This window comes from Ochotona curzoniae, unplaced genomic scaffold (assembly GCF_017591425.1).
Source record: "Ochotona curzoniae isolate NIBS_2020 unplaced genomic scaffold, NIBS_Ocur_1.0 contig_2723, whole genome shotgun sequence".
Lineage (NCBI taxonomy): Eukaryota > Metazoa > Chordata > Mammalia > Lagomorpha > Ochotonidae > Ochotona > Ochotona curzoniae.
Window position 1 is genome coordinate 4,416,690 of NW_024465573.1, and position 12,083 is coordinate 4,428,772.

Below are 12,083 nucleotides of genomic sequence, written 5' to 3' on the forward strand. Positions count from 1 at the left end.
CTGGTTCATCCCACCGCTGCGTTAAACTATTAAAGATGGGTAAGACTAGCCCCTTAATGCACCTGCCAGATCAAACAAGCTTCTCTAGTTAGGAGCTGCTGGCAGGATTCCCTCCAGGGTGCTGCATAACAGAAGCAGAGCACAGTGATTCAAATCTGCAGGAGATTGGGAAGCCTTGGGAGAGCACTGCCTACCTGAGCCATCACTCCGCCAAGACCTGTCAGTGGGTCCCCGCCGCTTGCCGTCCCAGTGGTCCAGTTGATTTCATAGTAATTGAAGAGTGTGAATGTATAGGAGCCATCAGACACCAGGACAGCCTGGAAGGTGTTCACCTGCAGGAGTGAGAGGGATGGTCTCATAACTCATGGTCCTTGAACCCTGAGAACCATCTCCCCTTCCCCTGTGCCTCCCCACCCCCAAGCACCCTGAGCTGCTCTGCAGACAACTCTCACCCGCTGCTTTCTCTCTGAATTTGCTCCCGCCTCTAGTGGGAAAAGCAAAACATGTGGAATTGTGCTGTTAAAAAAAAATCCCCTGAGATAAACCTAGGGTCTGACTCAACCAGCCCCTGCTCCTAATCTGTAATTTACACCACAGAGAATTCACTCTGTTAATGTGATAACACAAGAGCACCTATAGATGGCAGCATGAGAATAAACTATAGGCAACATTTCCCCCAGGCTCAGGTTGCAAATACCTGTTCCCACAGCTGGGTGGGTGCCCACATCACAATGGCAGGCAGTGGGACTAAAGTGATACTGTACGTTGTGCTTTGGCCATTTTTGGAAAACACTGGTCTTCACAGAAGTCTTCCCTTTTTAAAAAGGAAGTTGGGAAGTGATTTTAAAAAGCACTTTGCAAGAGAAATCACTCTTCTAATTGAGCATTCATGTGCCACTTTTATGTCTGCAAAATTCTCAGCATTCATCCACACCTCAGCCCCACATAAGATGGGCAATTTTCCTCTGGCGGGGATACGTGGGGAGTGCAATTTCTGTCTTAGAGCTAAGGACCAAGGGAGATAAGGACCCAGGAGTGGCACCCGAGTCCCCAGCCTCTCTCCTGGTGCACCATCATTACACACTGTGTTCATCTGGAGCTGTTCGGGACAGAGATGTTACACAAATTCAAACAAACCTTGCAAACAGCACTCAGATGTGAGCAGCGGCAAATTTACCCTTTACAATTTCCCCTTGCTAATCCCTAGCCCCTTGACATGTGTCTTCAGGAAGTTCAAATAGAGTTAAAAGGAGAGACTGTATTGACCTTTCTCTATTCAAACCTAGCACTTACCCAGCTGCCTGACACCATTCCTATTAACATTCTGCCCAACACAGAGGAAGGCCCCGTCCTTATCCGTGTAATCAAACTGCAGTAGAGGATCTTGGAAGCCCCAAATCTCCCTATCCTAGACAGTCCTAGAGAGGGACAAGATGCAAATAAAGAAAAGCTCTTTTTGTAGAGAGCTTTCTCCTTGAGCCCTGTGCTTGCCACAGCTGATGGCGTTTATGATAGAGGTACCCAGGGATATGCCTCTGTTTTCTGGCCCCATTCAGCAAATGAGGGAAGTGGGACACGGAGGTGAGTGAGCAGTCAGCCTCTGATTGCAATGAGGTCATTAGCAGGGTCAGGTTCGAGGAAACAGATAAAACAGCAAGGTCACACAAAGGATGAACCCAGAAGGGCCCTCTCCAAAATGAAGTTTAAAATAGCCATGGTCCAAACAGTTCTTGACAGCAAATCACCCCCAAAACCAACCATCCCTGCTAACGACACCCCAGAAGGTGAGGGCGAGGCTCACTGTCACACATTCCTATGTGCATATATATGTCTTCAATATTAGCTTCAAGACCTTTCTGAATCTATTTTTGTAAAACCATGGTGTATTATTTTGGGGGGATGCGTTTTTTTTAACCTTATTAATCCCTTCCCCCTGAAAAATTTATAAGGAGAGTCCTAGATTGAAAGCAAACTTTTGTTTGAACCATTGCTCTTTCGTCTTTCTGCCCTGTAGGGGGTTCAGATCCCTTTTCTAACTGCTTGGGTAAGTTGCATCCCCTCACTGGGCCTACCCTGTCACCCTGAAAGTGGGACTCATACTTGGAGAGAAACATTGCTGTGAGGGTTATATGATTAAGCCCTCAAGTAGTCTATCACAGCATGGGGCACGTGTTAAGTCCTCTGTTGATGCAGGTTTTCCCTCCTTGAAGCAAACATGGCCCTCCCCACTCCCTACCTGTTGGAATTCCATGAGACCTCCTGGCTAAAAAAATCTCTTCAGCCCAGCATGTAGTTGGCTTGATAACATGTGTTCCTAGTTGGCACAGGTGGGGCCAATTGCGAAGATAGAGATGGACGAACACTTCCACAGCCATAGAGAACTAAATCATCAGTTCCCTCCAAGGAGCTCAGAGCACTTAGATGTTCCCTCATTCATCCTCATAGAAAGAGTTCTCACCTAGCTCGGAAATTTACTTGAAAGTACAAACCAGAAAGTGTCTAAATTATCTTGCCAGTTTTTATTGCCAATGGAAGTTTCTTTGAAAAAAAAATGGTGGTCAGCATCTGATGGGCATTCCTTCTCTCTTTTTCTCCGACTGACACTAAAATTTATGGATGGCTGGCATCCTGCATTCTAATACTGTAAGATATGAGGCTTAAAGGCCATAAAACATCACCTGAGGAGTCGTTAGCCATCCATAACATGACAGAGGGAAGCGTATGCTTCTTTAGAGGTTATTTTGAGCCAATGCATCCACTGTTTAAACTGGTCTCCTTCTGTTCTCCAGAACTTCTTAGCAAGAAAGTGCTTCATGATGCCCTGGCCAAAAGGTTCTCCAGCTCAGTCTGCTGGTTGGCAGAGCCAGTACTTCCTCGTCTCTCTCTATCTCTGGGCCTCTCTGTTCCACCCTCAATAACTGACTCCTTACCAAATAAACTAGGAGACAGATGGAATGAGAGACAATCCTCAGACAGCAGATGTTAGCATTGAAGATGTATGTGTATGCTGCTTCTAACACTTTCATTGCTAAAGTCACCGAATTTGAAACAAAACAAAACACCTGCAGGCTTTCGTGAAACCTGAATTCTGCCCCTTCCTGGAGAAAGTTGATTCTCTCCAGGATAATATCAGTGATCATCGTTCTGATTTGACTTTTATTTTACTGCTCTTTTGGGATTTCAGAGCAGATGCTGAAACTTTATTCATGAAACGCTTTCACTGGCCACTCTAATTAACATCAAATATGAATAATTCCAGCCCTGGTCACCATAAAAAATGTGATAATAACATAAAATGAGCTAGGCCATTTGTGCCCAAACCCATACTCTCTTTCTCTCTTCCTACCATATTTTATGGGGCAGGGGTGGAGGGAGTGATATTAATAGCTGTATTGTGCCTTTGACCTTCAGTTCTACCCAGGCCCCCTCATCACGTGACCTGGAAAAAGTCTCAGTGTGTATATGACACTCCTGTGAAATAGGAATGCTACCTGCCACAAACAAGACACCTGTGGAGGGCTTCCTGTTAGACACCTGTAATGACTTGTGACTGGGGAGAGACAGCTTCTGAGCTATGACAGCTGTGTGGAGCAGCTGGCTGTGATGGTTCCCTCTGTTTCCTGATGAGTGGGCGGCATGAGCCATTAGTTTTAACTCAAGGGAGCTGACATTCCTCTACTCTGTCAATTAGGCTCCTTCACAGCAGTCAGGATGGACAGGAATTGGGTGTCGGGACATGAAGTAGAAAGTGGAAAATTTGAATGATTACAGGTGTGGTGCTGCTGCCTCCATAAAACGTGACTTCCTCCCATGTCACAATGAAAACCCAAGTGGCAGAGAAGGTCGCCATGTCTTTGAAGTACTTCCTGATGTCCTTGGTGGCTCGTTTCAAGATGACAGGATCCATGGTCTCTCTGTAATAGATCTCGCCTCGGATTCCATTGTGCACATCTGCCCAGAATGGGGCGATGAAGGCCCTCCCGTCCGTCAGGGGGAAGGACTCTGGCGTGAACTGGCTCACCAGCACGTTGAAGGAAACCACACCATTGTTGTTGACCTACAAAAATCAGAGAGGTTTGCCCAGTGGATCTGAAACATGACAGCTTCAAAGACACAAACCAACACAGGCATCTGCCTAATCAGATGAATGAAAACAACGTTTAGGCTTCTGACTTTGAAGCCCCTATCATCAGCTTCTATTGTTCAAACCAGGAGGTTTGTTTACTTCCCGACAAACTCATTGGTTTCCTTTCACTTTCAATTTGTTGTCAGCCTCATTTCTTATTAATAATCAGCCTCATTTTCATGTTCTGTATCCTGTCTCCATTATCCAATGCTGCAGGGCTATACATGTGCGTGAGTACGTTGTATGTGTATGCACACACACAAACTAGGTCAGAGGGAAAAGTGAGCAATACAGTTCCAGAGGCACAGATGCAACACAGACAGGAAAAAGCAAACAAACATGGAAGCAAAGTTAAATTTTAAAACAGAGGTGCTCAAAGTCAGAGCTCGATTCCTATTTGATGACAAAAGGAGAGCATCAGAGAAAGAGAAATCAAAGACTCTTCCACTGAACTCAGATCTCAGGATGAGCTGTGTCCTGCACCGGGTGAAACATCTAAAAGACTTTTATTGATGTTACAACCTCTTCTGTGTTCAGAACAAGGACAAGGTTGAGACCTACAGATGACCAATTCCATTCCAGCTCTTGTAGTTTGATAGTGTCTTTGCATAAAAATTGAGACATGAATACTTTACATCATGCATGTAAATGACTAGCTTATGGGGACTGTCTCACAATTTCTGAGCAGCTTAGTAAACTTATTAAATGATGAGATCTTACTGCAAATCACAAGCCAATAGGACCTGTGAGTGGCCTATGCCTGTCAGTACAGTTCTGTTTATATATTGATGGATGGTTTTTATGGACTCGGCAGCTAAGATGTCTGTGATGAACATACTTGCAATTCCTGGATATGGAAAAGCTAGAGATCATTTTCCGATTCCTTCCCACTGTCGGTTATGTTCTTAGTAACATATGGGCTTAGACAGTGACCCAGATCCTAAAGGTAATTATCTGTATCTGATTAGAAATACTTTGGCCGAGTTTGAAAGATAGTATTTAGAAGTTTGGAAAGAAAGCCAGAGACCAAGCAATAAAGCCCTTAAAAATCTATTGTCTTCAAGTAACAGAAGAGAAACTCTTTTTTTTTTTTTTTTGCCTAGTTTTCCCATAAAAATCATTTTATGACTTTTTTGGAAGATTCTCAATTTCACAAATTTCAGAATTATTTTGCACTAAGACAAACGTGTATTCTAATCTTTCTTTCTATGAACTTTTTGGTTTTATGGGTCTTGGAGCTGACTTTTAGAATGAAGTCTACTCTTTCTTCACCCAAATTAGGCCAACACATTTCCAAAACGTACAGGCAGCTCTTGCAAACACAGACTAGGGAGGCCCTGCTGGGAAAAGCACATAAAAGGCATTTTAGGATGCCAGAGAGATGTGTTTGCTAGGGAATAATAGGTGTAATTAAAACACACAGACTAGCAGATGAAGCTGGCGATGACTCATATGTGTTTTGATTATATTCTATGGCTTAGATCAGTGACTCTCCAACTTTTATGGGCATCGTAATCACCTGGAGGGCTCCTTAGACCCTCCCCTCCCAAGCAGGGGTGGGACCTGAGACTTGACGACATTGCTAACAAGTGTCCAGGTGACACTGCTTAGGTCCAGGTGGGGGTGGGAATCAGCTCTGGACCGTGGAGGAGGTTGGGGTCCTAGATGTGGAGACAGCCCAAGGTAGGGGCACTACCTTACAGTTTTATTGATTCTACCTGGGCAGGACACGCCCCAGGAAAGGATGCCACATATGTGAATTTACTTATGCCTGCCCAAATCTACAAAGGCCAAAGCCAAAGATGGGCCCATCTGCTCTGAACCTGCCTCTCGATGCGCAAGTCTTAGCAATGATCCAAAGAAATAACCTGTGAACACAGGTGCCCGGGAGAGCTTCAACAACAAACGGCGCTGTTGTTTAATACGGGGTTGACAACGGGCCCTGCTGGCATAGCAGCAGATCCAACGAGGGTAGCCAATTTTGCAAACAACTTTTACATGCTAATAGTTGATTACCCCCTCTACTATCCTCCAGTGCTGCTCCAAATTGGTAGGAAGCCCAAGAACAGCAGATGCCTAAACTTTTCACACCCCCAAAAGGGAAAGAAAAACGATATTGCTCCAATTGTGGTTCATTGTATCTTTTTATCTTGTCGAGTAGCAGAAATAATGTTCATGGCATTGGGGCCTCTGCTTCACTTCTGTGTTTAATCACCCACAAAAGCAATTTATTGCCCTGTACACTCCTCTGCTATGAACGTTAGCCATTAAATATACCTTTGACTTTCTTAATCATAAAACCTATCAGCTCATGAAATCTCAGAAGTTGTCGTTTTGGCTGCCAATAAATCCTCCATTCCCAGAGCCCCGGAAGAGGGTATTTAAAACGCTTTCCTTAATGATAAACAAAATAGGAGAGCCACAGGGCAACAGCTGGGCTGCTTCTCCACTTACATAGACAGTGCGGTAAGGAACGCCAAAGAAGAAAACTGGAATGGCCAACTTAATCTCAGATGAGCTTCCATCGTCTACTTTAGGGGTTTTGGTGTCATTCTGCCAAAATGGATACATGAGCTCTCTGGGCTGAGCTGTCAAGAGAGATGCTGGTTAGATGGGTGGTGACTTCCTCTTCCGTTTGGCCAGCTACTTCCCTCCCGCTTTCTCCTCTCAGTAAGCTTGCCAGCTAAGTGCAGGTGTGACTCTGCTTGCGCTCATCCTAACCTTAAACCACACACAGTGCCTTATCTTCTGCTCCTGGGACAGAGGAGGGTGGGACTGATACATTTCTCCTGAGGAGATAGCCCCATCACTCATTCTTCTTTGCATTTTTAAAGGATCCGCGATGACAACTGGAAGTTTGTGAGATCACCACTATCTAGGGGCTGTCAGAGGACCGAGAAGCAATCTTCAGGTCTGGCCTGCCTTGGGAAGACTTGACTCTTACTTAGATGGGCAAGCTGGCAAGCAGGTATCACTGCTAGGGCACTCCCTGCTAGCTTAAGGAGACTGCTGTGGTATCTTTTCTTGAAAGCGGTTCCCTCCCTCCCTCTGGCTACACAGTAGGAGAAGATACCATATCCCAGAAGGAAATAAACAATGACTGGAACCAGTACAGAGTGGAAGGGAGAGAATTTGTAGTAGCTCTCCAGTGACCTTGATTGATGAAGGGCCTGCCAGGCAAAAGGTTCTCTGTGCAGCTCCTGTTTGCAAGAGATGGACATGAGCTGCTGCTGGTGGTGCACGTGAAGGAAGGCCTTGGGAGATGTGCAGGCCTCTGCCTCTTCCTCCCAAAGGAGAGTGTCATCCCCCAAATACAAACTCCCCACTTGACAGGGCCACCCCCTCCGTGGGCAAGCCAGCCTGTTTCTCTGAATGTTTCAATTCAAACTCATGCAAGGTGTGTCCCAGTTTGGCAAGAAAAATGAGACCATTTCCCTCAGGGTCTGTGCCACAGAGGATCAAGTCCAGTGGCATCTTTAGAGCAATCTACATTTCAAGGTGTCACTTTCCCCTGCATCTATCCTTTCTTCTCTTGAATGAAAACAGAACACTGGAACATCATCCCTTTTTCCTTTTTTTTAACAGTTGTTTGTTGGCTTTCATGGATTCTTGAAGCACCTGCTTATCGCCACTCAGAGGTTGATGCCTCATTCTCTTGTCGGGTCCTGAGCTTGGGAAAGTCCCCACTCAGCACTGATGGAGCCGATAGGTCAGCAAGCAGCTGGACAAGGACAGTCCTCTCCTTTGGGAGCTTTTTAGTGAGCAAACAACAGCTCATGTGAAAGAGCAGGCAGAGTGGCCGAAAACCACTCAGCAGCACCAGGCAGAGCGCCAGATCTCTAGCTCTCCCTCAGGGAATGAGCGATCTGCCTGGGCAGAGAGGGCTGATCTCTTAGCCAGGGCTCACAGCACAGGAGAGCATGGAAAGCTGGTTGGGTCATCCTCCAACCTCAAGAGTTTTTGGGAAGCCAACCAAATCTTGATCTTTATAAGGTGTTTTCACTGGTTTTAATTCTGGGAGCACTCAGCCAATGCTACATCAGCAAGGGGAAGAAGAGTCTTGTAGAAGGGTCCCCATACATACACAGTAGCAAATTCCAAATTCCTAGAAGGTCTGGATTTTTAGAAAAATCTCTTTATAGTGTACACCATCGTATTATGCACAAGTACTTAACACATGTGAAAGGTGATATACCTTCTCAAATTAATTGCCACAAATCAAACCATGCCACAGACTTGTCTTCCAGGGGAGCTTTTTAGAAATCATGAATAAGAGTTGGAATTCACACTGAACTGCAATCATTTTTCACAGAAAGGTTAATTGGTATTTGGGGCAGCATTGGCCAATCTGTCTGGGGAATGTGGAAGCCCAATAAGCTCTCATGAAGGAGACAGAAGACCACGGCCAGGGGAACTCTTCCTAGATTCTCTGTTTGCTCCAAGAGTGAGGCAGGCTTGCAAGATTCCTCTCTTCATGAGTGAGTCTAACTGGTTTGATGGGAAAATTTTAGAAAGAAGGCAAATAATACTATAAAAGCTCATAAGTCCTTCTTGTATGAAAAAAAGATGCTGAATAGGAACAGGCTTTAACTATAATAATTTCCATCTCAGAAGATATTATTTTAAATATATAACTGAAAAGATCATTTCTCAACTATTTTTAGTATCAGAGAAACTAAAAGAAAGATAATTCCTACTCATGCTTGCTCTAAGTTGGGACATTTACAATGTCCCAGGGTTTTTTTAATCAAATAAAATGTATGTTCTTGGGTCAAGGTTCCTAACCTTGGTTGGGAACCTCCAACCTACTCCACCTAGGTTGGAGTAAGGGGGTGTCTTTCACCATTATGCGAGTCCACACTAGGGTTTACAAACCACAACTTTAAATTTGCCTAGTTGTGGGAAAAAATGTAGAGCTGCCTTTGATATTATAGATCTATTCGTTTTAGACTTGGAGCCAAATTCCCACAAACTATCAAGACCAAATAGCAAATAAGGAGAGATACTTTGGAATTTCAGCCATTAAATCTTACGGTTTAGGTTCACTGCCCCACCTTCCTTGACTAAACTCCCAAAACAGCAAAGTTAGAGTGTATGTGGTTTCTTGCCTCCCCAGGGCAATGCTACAGAGAGAAGAGGAGGGGTCACGGAAGGCCTTATTACCTTATTTTGCTGAGATTTTCAGTCACTGCCATTGTTATAACCAATTTTGGCTACAAGAGTTACATCCTTTAAAGTTTACCCAACAAGTTAAATACCTTAATGGGAATCAGCAACTAAGCATGGATTGCACACATACCTACTTTATGCACTTTCCATTTGCATTATTTTAAAGATCTTCTTATGTCTACACAAACTGTGTTCAAAGTTAAGAAAAAGTAAGGATGTAAGCGAACATAATTCAAAGTTAATACATTTTGCCCTTGACAGCAGAATTTAATTTACATTTTCCTTGTTGTATCTGTAGACACATGTACACCTGCCCTTACAATTACAGTTCCAACAAAGGTGTTTCTTTATAAATTCAAGAGCATGCTAATCAAGAGCTTTATGGAATTCTGTAGTACTCACCTTGGTGCCGTACAAGTGTGAAGATGAAAGAGACCCAAATTCTAAGTAATGATGAATAATTCATCCTGGAATTTAAAAAAGAAAAAGAAAAAAAAATTCAGCTTGCCACAGTAAATAGAACACCAGGTGTGTTTGATAGCAAATCCCAAGATACAACACAACCATCATAGAACAAATTCACACAACATCAACAGCTGTGTGCCTGGTTGGAATTCCTGGAGAGTTGGCGAGTCCTCCAAAGTTCAACACTGACAGTGAGTTAGACCCCCAGAAGAAGCCAGAAGAGAAGCAGAACATCACACAAATTGTTAGGTAATTATATAGAATCAATGAGTAAAGGGAAGAGATCTACTTTGCATTTAATAAGACACTGGAGAACGGCATCGCTTCAAAGAAGCAGGGCCCAGGCCACATATTTAGACGAGAAGCAGTGTCCTCTATGAGGTTGGACTCTTCTGATTTCCAGCAGAATTCAACACAAGCTGGTTAAAACCCAGTGTACACCTATGTTTGCTATCAAACAACCAGATTCATAGAGAGCTCCAAACCTCTGTCCAACGACTTTCCACAGGAAAGAGAATGATAGATACATTAGTCATAAAAAAGGAACCACACCAGGGTTGCTCCATGGAATTACAAGGAAAATAGAATCCAGTGCACAAGTGACTATTCAGTTCTAAGTAAAATTGCACTTGCTTTCCTGTTAGTTCACAATTGGTACAGCTAGTAGCTTTACCCTCTGCAAGGAGCTTGAATAGTCTGCAGCACTCGGCAAAGCTGAGACGCAAATACACAGGCGAGCTCCGATTCAGATGTCTCCACCCTGACAGTGTTCTTAAAAATAAAAACCCTCCTCTTATCATCTCAAGTTATCACGATGCTTCAGCCCAATGTTCACAGCAAAAGCAATGAATTCGTCCTGTGAGTGTTTGATTGCGAATCCTCAGTTGTCAAGTATCCGCATTGAAATTTCAAGCACATATTAAATATTAGGCAGCCTTGCTGGAAACGGTACAAAGCTTTTAGCAGAGATCACACACAGCCCTTAGGGAAACAGTTCAGACAGCAGTAAGGAGGATGCATTGAGATATTTGTGTTTATGAAAAATGTCACTAACCTGTTCTGGAGAGACTGGAGGAATTGAGTCAGAAATATTAAGTCTGATCTTGGTAAACCAGGAAAATTAGGCAAAACAAGAATTCATGTCAGTTCTCAACTTGCTGCCAATTATTTCTGATTCCTGAAATGATGTCTGAATCCCGTACTCTTGAAACCAAAATTCAGTTCGTCCTGCACTACAGTCAGCTAAGTGTTGAGTTGCAATCAAGTTTTCTTCCCCCTATTGATTAAGGAAAAGTGAATCTAAAGATCAGTTTCAGGAGTGCGTAGAGAGGTTCTTTTCCTGAAAAACTAGACCTTCCCCATGCCTCCACCCCTTGCTTTAAAAAAAAAAAGGTAGATTCAGATGGAAATGTCAGGTACTTGGAGCTGAAGCTTGGGTCCTTTCTGATCAGAATCACTTTGCACTGAAAAACACAAAAGAACTCCCCCTCCCCTTCTTTTGTACCCATAGAAGGCAACTGTCTAACATTACAGAATTAGCATCCACCGGCATGGGACTAAAACCTCAAACAATGTCGCTCCCTCCAACACTTACATGGAGTTGGGTTTTCGACTAATGCCTTTTCTTCATTGTCTCTGGCTTTCAAGAGTTGCCACTGCCCTCCTCCCATATACGCACGTACAGGTTAAGCGTGGACTATTTAAAGATTCCTTCTTGAACTTTTCCCAGTTTTATTCCTTCTCTTCTCACTCTGATACTCACCAGCACTTTTCAGACAAAGTCGAAGACTGCAGCCAGCATCAGGCCTAATTCTTCTCCAGGGAAATACCCCAAGAGGACCCTGCAACTGTCACTGAGGACCCCTTGGAGGGTATTTGCAGGGCAGGTGGAGACAGACTCTTCCCTCTGGAAACTGGCAAGAGGCAGTACGGTTCATGCTCCCCAGCTCCCCGTGACTGTGGTGAAGGTACAAACTAAACCCACTACCTTCAATGCATTTAAAATGTAATTTACCAAGAATGTAACTGAATGTACCAGAGAAACTTTTCTGCAAATCAGTGGGAATTTAAAAACTGCTCCAAATGTTTCTCTGGCCACACACTTAAATGCTGACTGTACTAAGATATGCACGCGCACGCACACGCACACACACCACACACTCCTCTGAGCTGAGCAAGTAATCTTAAAATAGATATTTGTATTCAGGGAAACTACATTTTTAGCAGCAATTATCTGATGTTTTTGCAGAAACTTGAGAGAATTTATTATCATTTGTACCTGAAGTGCTTTCTCCCCTCCCCCACATTCATTTAATTTCTTCTG

General features: G+C 43.9%; 1 protein-coding gene across 2 annotated transcripts in view; it reads right to left on the reverse strand.

The window, feature by feature from the left end:
* The window catches only part of LOC121154046 (tubulin-specific chaperone cofactor E-like protein), a 155,606-nt gene that overhangs the window by 62,710 nt on the left and 80,813 nt on the right, over positions 1–12,083 (reverse strand). Inside the window, exons 8-11 of one of the 2 annotated variants that reach the window (XM_040976804.1) lie at positions 9,698–9,762; positions 6,581–6,714; positions 3,770–4,057; positions 195–332 (exon numbers count right to left, since the gene is read on the reverse strand). In XM_040976804.1, the coding sequence (XP_040832738.1) occupies positions 195–332; positions 3,770–4,057; positions 6,581–6,714; positions 9,698–9,762 (625 nt within the window). Of the gene's footprint in view, positions 1–194; positions 333–3,769; positions 4,058–6,580; positions 6,715–9,697; positions 9,763–12,083 lie in introns of those variants that run through there. The other variant, XM_040976805.1, reaches the window with a different exon arrangement.